We start from the raw sequence: 16,658 nt of genomic DNA on the forward strand, positions 1-16,658 counted from the left end.
GCCCGCCCGGCAGCTGCCTGCTCCGCGGGGCACCGCTGCCCTCGGCCCGGCAGGGCTCGGCTCCCGGGAAGGGGGCTCGGGCCCGGGGCTGCCCCCGCGCCCTGCTGGGCGCTCCCTGGGGAGAGCGGAGGTGAGCAGCGCCCGCAGGGAGCTCGCCCTGCTCCCTGCCGCCCCGACGCGTCTGTTTCTCGCCAGGCCTCGGCCCCAGCTAGACCTGTTGTTCCTGCGGCGGTTCCTGAGGATCCAGGCCGTCTTATTTCCCAAATGGCCCTCCCCAAACGTGCTGATGTTCCTGACCCTGCTCTGTGTTGCCTTGCTGGGTAAGCCCGAGAGCAGCGGAGGTGGTGGGCTGCGTGTCACCTTTCTGCTGGAGCGTGCGCCCTGTGTGTGCACGCTTGTCAGGAGCGCGCTCCCGATTCCTCCATGATCGCTCCCTCTCTGCCGTGCCACCCCAGTCCTTCATTTTCTCTTGGTGTTTTCTTGTTTCCTCCAGAGCAGCTGGTTATTTACCAGGTCGGTGTGATCCCCAGCCAGTACTACGAGGTCCTAGGGAACAAGGACTTCTCCGGGTTCAAAACATTGACTGCCATTGCTCTAACTCTGATTGTAGTCAACTCCACGGTAAAACAGACCAGAGGCTGCCTCGCCTTGGGAGGGGAGGCTGGGGAGGGCCACAGAGGGGACCCCTCTGGAGACAGGGAGGTGCTGTCATCAGAGGAAGGGAAGGGGAAAGCTGCCAGCGGTTCCTGGCAGGACCCCTTTGCTAAGGGATCTAGGTCTGCTCTTGCCCCCTTCAGTAGCTGCATATGGGATGGGTCACCTGAGCAAACTGTTGGTTTTTCTCATTTTGGGAAGTGCGTGTTCTCCTGGCTCATTCCTTCCCATCTGTCTTTTTGCCCTCGTTCCAGCTAAAAAGCTTCGACCAGTTTATCTGCAACCGGATGTATGTGAGCTGGAGGAAATCCCTCACCGAATACCTCCATAGCTGTTACTTCCATGGCCAGGTCTACTACAGCCTACACGTGCTGCGCGAGGACATCGATAACCCGTAGGCTGCCTGCGGCTTCTTTCGGCCTCTTTCTTGGCTTCTCCTGAGCTGCTCCTCACCTTTTCTTGACCTCTCTGTGTCTCTGGGTAGGGGCTTGAGCCCTAGAAGCTTTTTCCATCTAGGTACAAATACTCTTGTCTGCCCTGGGTGTAGGTGGTACATGGCAAGGCTGTACAGGGAACTCCCACAGCTGATGGTCATGATGATTTCGGGGGCAGTAGGTGCTGATGTTTTTGTTGCAAGGTAAATGGAGTCTCAGCAGAACAGGGATCTAGCAATTGGTTCAAAATGCACTGTCTGCAAAATCAGCCCTCATCACTCTGCATGTGACTTTGCCTGGCTGGAGTCAGAGAGTGCTGCCTCTCTCTGCCTTCACCCAGCAAGTATACTCAGCAGCCCCTGTTGTTCAGTTTGAACTTCAACACCAGAGTCTCCAGCTGAACACAATTTTGTTTAGTTGGTTTTTTTAGTGGTTTCAGTAACCTGTGGGGAAAGCTGGGAGACATGTCCAAGAAGAGCTTTGTTTTGCACTGGACAAGAGCTACATTTCCTCTTTCCTGTTCCCAGGGAGGAAATGTCAGAGGTGACTTGAAAATTGAGAGAAGGAGGAGCATTCAGTCCTTCCTTGCTCATTCAAACCCACACTGAAAGCCCCTTCCCATCCCACTGCAGCGGCCACCTGCACAGCTGCACCGAGCGGGAAGTTCTGCTTCTCACACTGTCCAAGTTACTGCAGGGCTGCTCATCTACCCAGGCTGTGTAGCAAGAGCTGAACACCTCCCTTCCTCGCAACAGCATGCTGACCCTGGCCTTTTGGCCTGTTTTTGCACACAGGACACTGCTGTCATAGTTTCGAGTTTGAAGGGTTAAAGATCCTCCATTAGACACAATGTGAGAGGTAGAGACTGGTATTTTTTTCTCCAGAGCTAAAAAAAATTATTAAGTACTTGATGAAAAACTAGAAACCAGGGGAAAAGTTCTTCCAAGTTACATGGCTGTATACAGCTGTGTTGAGTCCCTGGGCTCCGTTTCCCTGCAGGGGACACCTGCTGTCTAGTCCCTTTCACTGCGTTGGTGCCATCTCCCAGGGAGGTGACTGAGGCTGGGGTCACTGGCAGAAATGGCTGTCTTGCGGGGACTCCTAACTGCTGCCAATAGTGGTGACTTCAAGAAACAGAAACAGCCCCTGGGCTGCTGCTCCCCAGTGCTCTTGGCTGCCTGTCCTTGCACCTGCATTGTACCACTTGGTGATTTGTGTGGCTGTGCAGGTAACTGGTGCAGGATATATCATACTGTCACACTTTTTTTTGTGTCTGTATCATTTTTCAGCCAGATCTGTTCCCTGGCTGCTTATGCTTTCCCAGAACTGAGATATGGCCAGGCTAAGAATAAGCAGCTGGGCACAGGGTGAACAGCAGGTGAGGAGAGGATTCAGCTTGGCTCAAGCACTCCTTTTGCCAAACGAGAAACACAGCCTCGATGATGCTGATGCGCTTTCCAGCAACCATTGGAGTTACTTCCAACCTCATTAAGTGGTGATAGTATTTTGCAGTAGGACAGAGTTGCAAGGACAGGCTAAAAAGCTGTGCCTGTCACCAAGACATCCAGTGCTTCCTGGGTAGTGCAGTACATTGGCCAAGGCCAGAAGCTGCTGCACACGCATCTTTTCCTTTGGGTGGGGGAAGGGGAGGACAGAGGCCCCTCACCATGTGACGATGCTGCTCAGGTTTATTTTTAACCAGGGAATGTATTCAGATTATGCAGTTAAATGTATGAGATAACTGGGTCTATCTGCTTTGCAGCAACAGAGCCAGCTCTCCTGACCTTAGAGCAGACCAAAGGTGCAGGATAGTTGCAGAGTGTTTTTCATTACACCTTGCTTCTGCTCAAACATTCAGCCTTATTGTTTAGTTTCTCTTCTGCTGCATTTGCAAAAATTCTTCTTATCTTAGGATTTCTTGATGAGAATTTTTTCCCTGCACCAGGCAGTTAGAGCATGAACTAAGAGCAGTAAACTGACTTCCTGTTAGGCAGTGCAAACCAAACTGGGTGTGAGAAGCACTGTCATCCTTGTTTCCCTTTCAGAGGAAAAGAGGGGATTTTGAGTGACATCCAAATACTTGTGGCTCCTAGCAGGGCATCTGAGTTGATGTTTATATGTTATCATTGCATATTGCTTAATAGTTCATAGAAGCAATATCCCTGCTGTGAATCTGTAGTCTGAGTTAATTTATAACTTGATGGGAACAGTTACAAACAGTCCAATAAAAGCAAAAATGGTGTCCATAAGGTCAGTGGTGTGGGAGATGCCCCCAAAAGGAGGCAGCTTTCCTCCTTGCTGGACTCTCTGGCATCCACAGTCGAGAGCTTTTTGCCTGTGCTTAGAGCATCAGAGGCCAAAGCTCATGTTCATGTGCTCTGGACAGACCAGGCACAGAGGGACTGAATATGCTACAATCCTTTCTAGTTACCCCAAGCTCACCTCTTGCTAAGCAGAGTGGGAAAGGTTGGGCTCCAAGGGTCTGTCACCTACATGCTGCCTTGGTGCACTGCTACCTGCTCTTGTGGGGTGGAGGTGGGTAAAAGCACTTTCTTCTTTGCAGCCAAGAGACCAAGGGGTGTTCTATGCAGAGCGGAGTGACCAGCTACTCACTGGAAGGGTGGCTTTGACGGAGGAGTTTGCAAATATCCAGCAGTTGGCTAAGGACTGGCTTGCCCTCTAACCAGCCCCACTAGCTCTGGTACCTGGGATGCAACACCAGCAGTCAGTGTTTTTGGTAATACAGTGTGGGTCCATGAGAGGAGTGAGAGACAAGGATGCGAGACCTTTAGCACATGGCAGGACGGGAATCTTGAGAGTGGAACAAGGGATTAATACAAGGAACGGGGCGAAGGTAACAGAAGGAACCATTCTGCCTGAGTGTCAGAGAGGCCCCGGGGTGAGTCCTGCTGGGCCATGGAAATTGCCCCCGGTGGGGGCCATGGCAGTCATGGCTGCAGGTTCCTTCCATGCAGGCTTGTTTGCCTTCACTCTATCCTAAGTGCAGGCAGTGAAACAGCTTGGCTTGTGCCCTATTGGGGAGTTACAACATCCTGCATTGACTGGTTCTCGCTCCTGAGCTTTAACGGTGTCAATGCCTCTTTGTGTTGAGCAGAGACCAGCGCATCAGCCAGGATGTGGAGAGGTTCTGCAGGCAGCTCAGTTCCATGGCAAGCAAGCTCATCATCTCACCCTTTACACTGGCCTACTACACATACCAGTGCTTCCACAGGTAAGAACCCATTCTGGCTCTGCTTTTGTGCCTCTGGCCTGTGCTCTCTTTTGAGGCCTGGCACCCACATTGTAATTACCCAGATGAGTGCTTGTGAGTGTGAGTAAGGTGTCTCTGACTGCACCTCAATGGGCCTCTTGCCCCGGGGATGCTGGGGTGTGTGGTGTTGACTCCATAGCCCCTGTGAGAGGGAAGAGAGGTGGCAGTTGAGGGTTCTGGCTTCTCAAGCCCAAGGCTGTTGGAGTGACCTTTTGCTTGGGCTGTTAGCTGACCTCTCTCTCTCCTTCCCTGCAGCACAGGCTGGCTAGGCCCAGTGAGCATCTTTGGGTATTTTGTCATTGGGACGGTTGTTAACAAAGTGCTGATGAGCCCAATAGTGTCAAAACTCGTGCAGCAGGAAAAGCTGGAGGGGGATTTCAGGTGAGTTGCAGCAGAGCAGCATTCTCACTGCCTCTTCTGGTAACTCCTGTGAGAGCTCCATTTTCTTCCCTGTCCAGTGCTATGTATGCATCTACTTCTCTTCTCCATGGCTTTCCTGGTCCTCATGCTCAGTCATTTGCCTGCCAGCTCAGAGAGACCTGCCTGCTCAATCYTGACCCGAAGTCAGTGCCCTGAGCCCCAGCCACCCCTTTCACTGCCCTGTGTTGTGTTAGGCAGTGCCCTTGGTTCAGTTTCCTGGTCTCCACTGCTGCTCCTTGACTGCTCACTCCTGCTGCTGTTGCCTCTGCTGATGCATTGGGTGAGCTGGAGAAAACTGCACATGGAGCATCCTTGGGTGTAGATGCAAGTTCACTGACAGAACCACTGACAAGAAACCAGATGGGTTTCTGGTTCATTACTTCGTGAATGTGAATACCTAAAATGGCGCAATCTCTCTATATGCTCAGCCAACTCATCTCCCCTTTCCCTGCAGGGTTGGATGTGTGTGTGGCAGGGGCTATACAGCTTTCCCTGGGGCTCAGGGCGTTCTGGAATACAGCAGAAGGTGGTGTGGTACAGGGGGGCAGACTGAGCTTCCAAAAGGGAAGGGATGAGAAGGGCTGAGAAGACATGCACAGAGAGCAGGTTGCTGAATGAGGTGCACCACTGAGCTGGCCGAGAATGATGTCATGGTGTGCTAAGCCTTGTTCAGCACCTTTTGAGCCTGTTGAACATTTCTGTCAAGAGAGATGTCAGATCAGTGCTCTCACTGATGCAAGAGGAGTGTCCTTTAGCAAGGATGTTGGCTACAAAGTTCACTGGGCAGTTGTGCATGATCCTTATGATGTTTTTTTCTGTTGTCCAGGTTCAAGCACATGCAGATTCGTGTCAATGCAGAACCAGCTGCTTTCTACAGGTAAGTGGTGGGCATGTTCATTTCTTTATGTGTTCTTGGGGATCCTGCCAGCTTGGAGCATCCTCCCTGTAGTCATGTATTCCGGGGGAGTCAGAGTCCTTTTGCTGCTGCCTGAGCTTTCCTGTTCCCTCCGTCCTGCTGCAGCCACAAGGCCTCTGCAGGGTCATACAACCTCCTCTCCCTGTCACTGTTTCCCTTTGCATTCTGTGCATTGTCTGCAGGAATAACTTCACAGTAGCTGGAGGCAACTAGCTTTTTTTCTCTCTCCCTTCCAACCATCCCCAGAGGCCTGATACAGATTTGATTATGGCTTAGAGACCATTTCTGATGTTTTTGCACTGGGCCTTACCTGGAAGATTGCTCAAGGTCTCATTGCATCCTGTCAGGATGTTCCCCTGGGAACTTTCTGCAGGTTGCTTCTGGCCCCATCCTGCTGCTGCTAACCTGCATTTCTTCTACAGGTATGTCAGGCTGTTGTCTTGCCTCCTCATTGCTGCTTGCTTTTCTTGCTCAGTCTTTGCCCTGACCCTCCCAACATTTTATTGGTATTCTCTGAATTCGCACTGTGCTATTTACATCTGGCTGTTACTGAGGTTTCCAGAGTTGAGTGTGCTGTCCAGAGCCCAGCAGCACCTCACTGCTTAGCAGTGCCCTGAAGTCTGTTGAGTTGTTGCTTGGAGCCTTTATGGTATTGCACAGAAAAGGCTAGAATCCAGCAAAAGGGCCACAGTTTTACTGTGATTTGTGTTGGGGTACCCTGTAGGTCAGAGTCTTTGCTCCTCTCTCTTCAGGCATCTGCAGTTGGCATGTATGTTATGGAATCACGCTTCTTCCAGGAATTTAAGAAAGCACTAGCTGCTATATCTCTGGCTCTTCCTGGCTGTGATCTGTGTTTGGCTCATTAATGATGTCATGATTGAGCACTTCAAGTGTTGTAGTGTTGTCCCCAAGGTAGTTTGATTCAAAATCACTGATTTTTGTAGAGATTTAAACTGGCAAGCAGGAAACCTTGATCTCAATAATTGAGATCAATCTTGTTTTGCATTGACAAGTCTTAGTTCTTTCTTTGTGGGCTGGTTGATTCTTATTGGTTAGTGCTGATTTTTGTTAATCAAGTGCAAGTAATTAGAGTATCTTCTTATTTAAGCTGTAGTACTTTTCCTCATATTTTTGAAGCTTCTTATTCTATTATTAAGTTGGAAACAGAAAATGAATTATTATATTAGAAAATGGGGTTTCTTGCTTTAGTTTTATATGGTTCAGTAGTAGAAAAGCTCTGTTTGGGAAATCAGAATTTAATTAAAATGCACAAAACTAGATATTTTTCTCTGTATGTGTCTTAATTAAAAATAAAGGAATCTTTTATAAGGGTGTTATTCCTGTAATTCTGTGAAAGGAGGAGGACTTGATGAATGGATGTGGCTGGTTTTGATTGCCTGCCTTCTCTAGCTTGTAGAAGTTGTTAAAGCTTGTCCTCTTGTACTTGTCTAACCATAGATTGCTTTGGTAAAGGAAAAACAAAAACCTGAGCATTGTCACCTTTTTACTTCCTTTGGTTTCTTAACCTTTGGCAAACTTGCTTTAGAAGTGAACTGAATGTGAGGAAAAGATGACAGCAATAAACAATCTCTCTGCATCTGCAAAAGAACTAACAGCTGCCAATACTAGTTTCACACTTCAGCTGAAACCTCTGATCCCCAGTGCCTTGCCTGTAACTCCTCTTGTTCGAGGCTTTGTCCTTCTCTGAATGATCAGCAGCAAAGATTACTGCTCAGTACTTAACTGAGGTGGATATTGCAAGCTGAAGGGCAATAACAGATGCCAAACTGAATTCCTAATGGGTTTATTTTTCAGAAAGAATGTATCTATCTAAGCATTGAGAATCTTTTAAAAATCTTAATTTTTTGTATTTGTATGAATCCTGTTTTTTGTCTCTGCAGGCCCTAGTGATTTCCCAGTTGTGTTAACCACAGTGGGAGCATGCATGGGTGCTAGGCACAGGTGTATGGCAGGGTGGTACTGGCAACAGCTGCAGTGGGAATTGCACTGAGCTCTGTCTATGTTTTGCCACCTGAGGGCAGCCCAACCCTTGCAAATGAGCAGGAGGAGCTGCCCTGCTTCGCTGAGGAGGTGGCTGAGAGCTGGGATCCCACTCCTTGTTGTGTGCTCAGTGGAGGGGGGTCCAGGGCTGCTGGCACCGCAGACAGCRAGGCCGTGGGAGCATCACCTTCAGCCCGGGCGGATCTCTGTGGGGGAGCTCCTGGCAAAGGAGGGCTTTGAGACTGGGATCACCCAGGCTGGTGGCTGTGCCCCTTCTGGGGTCAGGCTGTGAGGAGGGCAGAGGACGTGGATGTCCGGTCCCACTCCCCTGGGCTGGGGAAGGGGAACAGGTGGCCTGCGGCTCCTGGCCACGCAGGCAGTGTTGACCTGCCTTCTCCTCCCTGCTCCCTTCTGCCCTCTCTTTTCTGGCCCCAGCTGTGTGGCCATGCTCTGCCCCCTCTTCCAACCAGGCTCTGCTGAGAAAGTGTGTGTAGCCTTGACTGTGATTGCTCAAGGGTTGGGTGTTCGGTTCCTGCTCAAAAAGAGCTATTGCTTGGAAACTATGGTGCAGGCCTTTTCCAGGTCTCAGTCCTAGAGAACCATGCTTTTATCCTGTTGCGGTGGTCCCAGGAAGTCTGTGACATGTTGCAATCTTATTTTACAGGGCTGGACGAGTGGAGCACATGCGCACAGACCGCAGGCTGCAGAGCCTGCTGCAGAGCCAGAGGGAGCTGATAGGGAAGGAGCTCTGGCTATACAGTGAGTGGGGAGTTTTGCGGGTGAACTGGGGCATGTGGTAGCTCTATCGTGGTGGCCCACAGGCTTGGCAACTTGATGCTAGAGGAGCAGTGCGGGATCATCCTTTCCCACCTCTTTCCCCAGAGGCTTGCTGGTGCATGAAAGCCTTGAGAGTGAATGGGGGGTGCCCCCTGCCCTCTTGAATGGGAATCCTGTTGTGAAAAAAGTCTGGTGGAGAGCAAAGCTGTAGAGGAACCAGCTAAGTCGGAGAAACCAAGCTCAAAAAGAGGAATATGCAAGAATCTGCACTCTTTGTGGGGCAGGCATTCAGTGGTTATGAAGAGAGGAAAGTGCTTGGGCTCTAGGGAGGGAGAAGATTCAGTATATGAGGTTGGGAGCTCTATAGAGTTGTCCTGTAGAGCCTGTCCCATGAGCGTGGTTGCCACCTGAAAATCTCTTTTCAACTATGGTCACTGGGTCCAGGTTTGTGGCTTAAATAACTGGTGTCAAGACAACTCTTCCTTATCTCACCATCATGGTGAGCTTCTGAGCACTGTAAGAGAGGAAGAGCCCTGCATGCAGGTATCTCTGTGGTAGTTTGGGGGCTTAAGTCTTTCTGCCTCTCCTGTGCTGCAAGGCAGACTTTGTGACCAGATCTTCCTTTCTGCCTCCCTGCTCAGTGGGTGACTTTACCCCTGTTTCCTGGAGTCAGCTGAGTCCTGAAGAGTGGAAACAAGTAGGCAAAGTGGCTCTTGCCCCATCATGGTTCCCAAGCTGTGTGTCTGGGTGATGTTTCCTCTTTCTGGTGCCTTCCCCAGGGAGCTCTTTGCTTGGCAAATGGGTTTGCACCCCGGTGCTTGTGCTCTCCTGTGATATGGGTTCTTCTGCATGGGAGCATTTTGAGGGGCTGAGGCAGGACACGGGTCTTCCTCTGACCGGGCTCATGAGCTGCACTTGAGCCTGTGCGGGACAAAGGTTCCCCCCTCCATCTCACTGTCTCCTCTCGATATGCTTCTGCCCAGTTGGAATCAATACCTTCGACTACCTGGGCAGCATCCTGAGTTACGTGGTCATTGCCATTCCCATCTTTTCTGGGATGTACGGTGACCTCAGTCCAACAGAGCTCAGCGCCCTGGTCAGCAAGGTGAGTTAAGGATGATCTCCCAGACTGGTCCAGGGGAGAAGTGTGCTCTGTGGGTTGTGTTTATTACCTGTGCAGGTTACCCCAATGCCAGACATGAGCCAGCCCTGAAGCTCGTGTCTGTATGTTCATGCAGCTGGACTCCATTGTGGAGGGTGAGCAGGTGCTGAGGATGGAGGTTTTGTGTTGGGCTGGTGACAGTGGGGCTAGCTGAGCTGCACTGAGTGACCTCCAGGGTAGACTGTCCTTGCCCATGATGGTGTGGAAATGGGAGCTTGGAGCCAGCTAGTGTATGATTAACTTGGGAGTGAGAGGTATCCAGGACTCATCTGCATAAGTGTTTCCTATTCAGACCTCTGCTGTATAAAAATGGAAAGTCAAAAATCTCTGGCTTTTAGTGGTGTCTTTGGGGGACTGGACCTGCACTGTGCTGCAGATCTGGATTCTCCTGTGACTGCTGCCCATGGGGAGCCTGCAAGGCTGACCTTGCATTTGCCTGCCAAACTGCTGGACAGGAGCCTTCACAACCTGACTTGTTTCCAGCTATTCAAAAATGCAGTGGAGAATACAGAGCTAAAAATAGCTCATCTGGCATTGCAGGCTGAGACTCCCTGCTCTGAGCCATATACAGTCCCAGGGCAGAGCTGGTGGGATGAATCTGCATGACACCAGGGAGAGCATTCTGGGCCCAGCACTGGTCAGGGCCAGTCCCGGGTGGGCAGGTCATGCAAACACTCTGGAAATAGCATCCTGGAGTGGATGGGAGATGTGTCCCTCTGGTCAGAACTGCTGTGCTGGGCAGAGAAGCCCTGCTCAGTCTTCTGAATATGGCCATCTTCTTTGCTCCCACTGCCATGGGTGACTTCTCCATCCCTCCTTCCTCCTGCTGGGACTGCTGAGCTGGCTGTGGAGGAAGGGGCAGTGTCCCAGCTCAGCTCTGACCCTTGCTCTGGTATATGATTTCCCCCCAGAATGCCTTTGTTTCCATCTACCTCATCAGCTGCTTCAGCCAGCTCATAGATCTCTCTACCACCGTGACTGATGTAGCTGGCTACACACACAGGTGAGCTTGTCTGCAGGCAGCTGTGTGCAGAAGCGGGGAGTATGGGATAGATCTCATTGCCTAGTTCTGTGCTAAATACTTAAAAAAATATATATATACAGTTGCTTCTAAGTGAGCATTGACAATAGTGAGTGCTGTGAGGAGGGAGGGCTGCTGGAGTTGTCCTGGGCACTCATGCAACCTCTTGTTTGTCCAGGATTGGGGAGCTGCAGGAAACCCTGCTGAGCCTTGGCAGGAAAAAAAAAGCTAACTACTCAGAAGCCAAAGACAGCTGGGACTTGGACAAGTGAGTCTCCCCTCAGCAACTTGCTGGCTTGCAACTGCATGCCAGAATGTGGGACCATCACTGGATGGAGGTCGCCCTTGGTGTCACAGCCCATTACATATAGTTAGCTGGAGCAGGCAGTGCCGTGCTCACCATGACCTGTCATTCCCGGGGAGTGTGGGACAGGACTACTGTCACAGAGGCACAGGTTGTCTAAGGTGCAGGGAAGGTGCCTGGTCTTTGCCAGCCTCAGTGTGATCACTTACCCCCAGATCTCTCCTCCTCTGTCTTGGTGGTGGTGCAGCAGCCATGCTGGGGAGGACCCAATGCCAGGGAACACAGCTTTCCTTCTGGAGCGAGTGACGCTCTCGGTGCCATCCTCTGGCAAGCTGCTCATCAAGGACCTGAGCCTCAGGATCTCACAAGGGAGCAGTGTGATGATTGTGGGGAACACTGGCACTGGGAAGACGTCTCTTCTGAGGGTCCTTGGGGGACTCTGGGAGAGTACACAGGGTAAGGACTACCACCCTCTATGGCACCCTCTTGGTTGGCAGGGCTGCCCTTGCTGAGTTTAGAAGGTGGCAGTGTGGGGTTGCGAGGCCAGTGCCACTTGTGATGGTAAATGTGTCACTGATGCATTTGAGCCGCCACTTCTCTGTATTGCATGCTCTGCTCTGACTCTCATTGCTTTGCTGTGTTGCAGATTTGCCTTTTCTGGCATTTGTTGGCTAATTTGCAAGGCTCTCTATCACAGGACTGCACAGGGGGCAGTGGGGAGTTGCTGGCTGGTGCTGCAGGCTTGGCATGAGTGTGTCTCTGTGCAGGGAGCGTCGAGATGCTGACCTGCTTTGGCCCCCATGGAGTCGTGTTCCTGCCGCAGAGGCCATTCTTCACTGACGGAAGCCTGCGTGACCAGGTGAGCCAGGGGCCAGCTGCACGGGCTGGCTGGCCGAGCTCAGTGGGGGGCTCTCACGGCTCCTGACCAGGGGCTACGTCAAGCCCTTGTGAACCTCTGCGCTGCAGAGAGGCTGGCAAGAGGGGGGATGTGTGTGGCTGCTTCTTCCCTCATGCCTTTTGGGCCACCACTGTTGCATTTCTGGTGAACTACGTGTCCAGCGCCCTCTAATATGGCTCCTTTTGCTCTCTTAACCAGGTGATCTATCCTCTGAAGGAGATCTATCCAGTTTCAGGTGTGTGGAAATTCATCAAAGCAATTAACCAACCCTGCCATCTCAGCTCTCACTGTCCTGTGCCCAACCCAGTTTCTGTCCTACCACGCCCCATCAAGAGTACTAATCCATTTCACTTCTGTTGCTCTCAGCTTTTCCTTGGAAGATTTAACTTTCTGTAGCTTAAGATCAGCTCTGTGTTCCTTCCCTCTCAAGGAGACTCTATTATCTTGATAGTATTAGGTCAGGGTGGCTGTACTCTGCATGCTATGCTAAAGCATGATATATGTTGAGGCACCCTGCTGCTTTCTGAACTTGCTGTGGGGCTACATCTGATCTGTCTGGTACAACCTGCCTTTGGGCAAGCCATGCTTGCCATTATCTCATTTTCCATTCACCTTCATCTTTAACTGTTCCTTTTCTTCTGGGGCCTTGCATACTATCATGGTCAGACTAAGTGGATCCTTTCTCTCCCCTGCCCTCTTCCCAAGCCAGAGATTATACATCTGATCAGAAGCTGCTGCAGTTATCCAGGTTTAAGCTTCTCTCCCAGTGAAGCAGTGCTACATGCTGCTTTCAAACATTTGGGAGTTGCAGCCTCACAGAGAATGAACTGTAGCCATCAGATATTCATGTGTCTCTTTAGTAGCTTCAGAGGGCCTATGGCAGATGCACAACCCTTCTGCTCAGCCTCCACAGCTGATGACTGCACTAGCTCAGGTGTCTGTTCTGTTCCCCAGCTGGTTCACCCTAGCCCTGAGCTTTTTCCTGTCCCACATGAGATCCTTCTGCTGGTTGTTCCCATGCTCTGATCCTGTGACTCCAACACCTGCAGTGTGCAGAGCAGCCAGGTACAAGACAGTGGCCAATAGGCAGGGTCTTGGCAATTGAAGTCTGGAACCCTGTGTTCTGGCTGTGCCCATCTGTGATCATGGACTGAGCCAAGTCTCAGATGCACCTATAGAGCCCAACCTCCTGTCATGCTGTTTGCAGACATGGTTAACATATTTAAGGAAGGTTGGTCTTTGGGAGCTCTCTGTGGGCCAGAGCTCAGGACCTGAGATATTAACTGGTTGAGTCAGCTACATCAGACTTGGGAGACCCATTCACCAAACCTTCCAGGCAAATCAGGGATGCTTCTGCCCTCTGCTATGACTCTTCCTTGCTGCTATGGCCTCACCACATGTTGCCTTTGCTGATGCATTTTCTCCCCTAGGGTCTGCAGATGATGAGAGAATTGTTCGTTTCCTGGAGCTGGCAGGGCTGGTGAGTCTCTAGTAGAGTTGCTCTGTTCTTGTCTGATGCTGTCAAGGTGGGGGAAGAAGGGACAAGGTATTGAAGCAGCACAGCATAACCATGTGCTGCATGTGTGAGGGAGTTGTTTGCAGCTGGGACAGGACTGTCCATGGGAACAGCAGGGGAGGGGGGATATCAGAACAACTTCAGATCAAGTGAGAAAAGGTGGAGAAGCAGGGAGGAGGTGGTTATGCCCAGGGCTGTGTCTGCTGTGGGCTGCCAGGGCTGGGGCTATGTTCACAGGTCTCTGCTGTACTCTCTGCAGTCTGATTTGCTGGCAAGGGCTGGGGGACTGGACCAGCAGGTGGATTGGAACTGGTAAGGGAACTCACCATCTGTTTGAATTTGGATGATCCCTCTGGGTGGGAACATTTCTAAGCAGATGCCCACTGCTGCTGGACTTATGACTATCTTCTGTGTCCAGATGTGCCTTGCAGGTGATGGGCATATTGCAGGGGYAAAGGCTTCATGCCCCAAGCCTCAGTGCCAACATCACCAGCCACGCTGCTCTCAAGGCAACCGACTGTGCTCAGGTGTGCATAGCCAGTCCCATGCTGCATCTGAGAGCCTGGCCTGGAGGGGAGCTGCCCTGAGAGTGTGTTTGTGTGTAGAGGGGGGAGCGGGGGGGGGAAGGGGGGCACACAGGAACAGCTGCTTGCTGTGGTCTCCGACATYGGTAACCATAAGCTCTTCAGCAAATGAGCTCCCTTCATGAAGGGAGATTCTGAACGTTGACCCTGCTGCAGGTATGATGTCCTGTCCCCAGGGGAGATGCAGAGGCTGTCATTTGCACGGCTCTTCTACCTCCAGCCCAGATATGCAGGTGAGTGACAGGCTGCAGGCTGGAGAGACTAGCAAGGCATTTGGCGTAAAAGGCAACGGGTACAAAGACAGCTCATGAATTCCCTTCTCCTTTGCCAGGAACATTCTTGGTCTTGGTCATGATTTTAGGCAGAGTAGCACACAGAGGATTTAGAGGTGAAAACATTTCCTTATGTGTGTGGAGGGAGGTAAATCAAGAGGCTGTGTAAAACATCCTACTCTTATGCAACTAGTAATTAGTGTTCCTTATCCAGGTTTGATTACACCTGAAACAGCACCCCCTCAGCTTGCTCACTGGTTGCCGTGTAAAGAAGCATGCATCCTAGGGAGCATGGTGTTAGCTGCCATTTCTGAAGCTTGTGAACCCTTGGGGAGTTCTGGAGACAGCCTGCCCTGGGAAATTTAGTTATAGCACAGCAAAAGAAGACAGTGGTAGATGCAGTTCTGAGAGGTCACAAAAGCAGCTCTTGTTTGTAGATGGGTCAAATTCCTCTGCCCACTTAGACTGCTAATGACCGCTCCAGGGTCAGGGGAGAGAGAGAGTGTTGGAGGAGTTAGCCTGGGGGCCTTGTGGGCCAAGGTGGATGTGTGTGCCAGTGAACAGAGCCAGTGTTAGGAGCAGGTAGCCACATTTAAGTATCTCTTTTCCCCTGAAGCCTGCAGTACTGCTCTGTGCTGTACTGGCAGAAGGAATTGGCGCATCGAAAACTAACAGTTGTAGAAATGATGTAAAACAGATTAAATTTATCTGCTCCAGGTCTATAGTATTTTCCCTTAACTGAGAGGAAGCTGCCAGAAGCTGTCCTGGCTCCTGCATGTAGGGTCCCAACCAGAGGAGAGAACAGGCTGCAGTTCAGCCAGGGGCTCTGGCCCACATCCCTTCTTTCGCAGGACTTGGGAAGGTCACATCTTGGCTTTCACAACCAAGGGGATGAGGCAGTGGCTGGCAGCCATCGAGGGAGATGCATGAGGTGAACTGCACTGTGTGGGTGGATTTGAGGGCCTGTGGAGAAGGCCAGCTTTCCCAGTTGGCTAAGAGAGCTGTGTCAGAGGTAAATGGAGGACCTTAGGCTTCTCCTTACTTGCCTTCTACAGTTGCTGTTGGTGAGCTCTGGTTAGTATGCACAATGTTCTTGGCAACTGCTTGCTCTCCTGCCTGGTGTGGGGAAGAGATTACAGGCTGGAGGGGATGGACTTTGTGGGGCTTACAGCTTTTCTCTCAGTGCTAGATGAAGCCACCAGTGCCCTGACAGAAGAGGTGGAGCACGAACTGTACCGTGTGTGCCTTCAGCTGGGCATGACGCTGGTCAGTGTGGGACACAGAGCCAGCCTGGAAAAGGTGAGATGGGGAGGCAGCACAAGCCTCCCTGCTAGCAGTGAGAGAGGGCAGACAGCAAGGAAAAGTGAGCAAGGCTGGAGAACCTTGATATGGGTGGACATGCCCTTATAGAAACATCTCTCAGTTGTCGTGTTTCCGAATGGCAGTTCCACAGCTGGATTTTGAAACTTCATGGGGAGGGAAGATGGGAGCTCACACGATGCGAGAAGATGAAGCAGCTCCCAGCTGGAGAAGAATGCTGAAAAACATGCCCTATTCTGACCAGCTGCAGAACCTACTCACCCTTGGGAGAGCTCTGAGTAGCAGATGTGGAGCTGCAGAGCCAACAGCTATCAACAAGGAATCAGTTTGGTGCAAGACCATTTCCGGATTTTGCTGATGGGACTCAGGGCCAAGTCTGAGCTCATTGTGGGGTTCTGCCAGGAGCAGACAAGTCTACCCAACCCTTCTCCCTGCCTGCTGTTCCCCCCTCTCTGCTTCTCAAGGGGGAAGGGGCTGAGCACTGGGCTGCAGAAAGAAGAGACCACCTCTTGGGGCTGGTAGAAGCAGTGGGCAAAGCTGCCTCTACTTGTCCAGGAGGCAGTGTTGCATGACTGGGATGCAGCCTGCTGTTCTCCTCTCAGTGACCTTGGCTTCTTTGATAAGCAGCTCTGCAGAACAGACTTCAGTACCTGTGGCAGCAGCAGTTGTCAAAGACATGTTCTAAGGTGGGGGGAATGCTGGCAGAGAGAAGGGCATATCTCTGCTTTCCTTATGACACGAGGTTACAGGTCAAAGGAACATTTTTGTATTAAAATTGGGGGCCTGTTAGCCAAAGACCTATGGAGAAGAGTCAGTATTTGTCAATCAGGCTGCTGTATCTTGTCCTTTTACTGTTTGCTTTGGAGGAAATGCTTTCATGTTGGTAGTGGTCTCAGACTAGACTATTGCTGAAGAGCAGAGCAAGGGTAAGAGTAATATACATATCCAGGGCTGGGCACAGCATCCTGCCCTGTTCCTCACTCCACAGCTACTGCAAGGCACAAGGAGCCTCAAGGAGGGCTTTTGGCCCTCTGCTTTTTGGGGGAGGAAACATCTGTCTACGTTGCATCAAAATCTCTCCTATCTTGTATGTGCATGCAGAGGCAAA

General features: G+C 51.2%; 1 protein-coding gene across 8 annotated transcripts; it reads left to right on the plus strand.

Moving 5' to 3' along the window:
• Nucleotides 1-200: 200 nt before the first annotated feature.
• Nucleotides 201-16,364, plus strand: ABCD4 (ATP binding cassette subfamily D member 4). Of its 8 annotated transcripts, none has more exons than XR_003257706.1 (18): nucleotides 201-320; nucleotides 494-621; nucleotides 909-1,048; nucleotides 4,204-4,320; nucleotides 4,615-4,740; nucleotides 5,606-5,656; nucleotides 8,361-8,455; nucleotides 9,457-9,578; nucleotides 10,547-10,638; nucleotides 10,835-10,924; nucleotides 11,196-11,416; nucleotides 11,728-11,819; nucleotides 12,057-12,093; nucleotides 13,289-13,338; nucleotides 13,634-13,686; nucleotides 14,115-14,191; nucleotides 15,082-15,304; nucleotides 15,414-15,503. XR_003257706.1 is itself a non-coding variant. In XM_026090867.1 (18 exons), the coding sequence occupies exons 1-18, from the start codon at nucleotides 287-289 to the stop codon at nucleotides 15,906-15,908; spliced, it is 1,881 nt and encodes a 626-aa protein (XP_025946652.1). In that variant the 5' UTR covers nucleotides 201-286; the 3' UTR covers nucleotides 15,909-16,364. The 8 variants fall into 8 exon arrangements, 7 of the variants coding, with proteins under 7 accessions (XP_025946652.1, XP_025946653.1, XP_025946655.1 ...); XM_026090867.1 differs by lacking the exon at nucleotides 15,082-15,304 and adding an exon at nucleotides 15,654-16,364 and having other exon boundaries at nucleotides 11,211-11,416; nucleotides 15,414-15,529; XM_026090868.1 differs by lacking the exon at nucleotides 15,082-15,304 and adding an exon at nucleotides 15,676-15,863 and having other exon boundaries at nucleotides 15,414-15,529.
• Nucleotides 16,365-16,658: the final 294 nt, after the last annotated feature.

This window comes from Apteryx rowi, unplaced genomic scaffold (genome assembly GCF_003343035.1).
Source record: "Apteryx rowi isolate R43461 unplaced genomic scaffold, aptRow1 scaffold_88, whole genome shotgun sequence".
In the NCBI taxonomy this organism is placed as follows: Eukaryota; Metazoa; Chordata; class Aves; order Apterygiformes; family Apterygidae; genus Apteryx; species Apteryx rowi.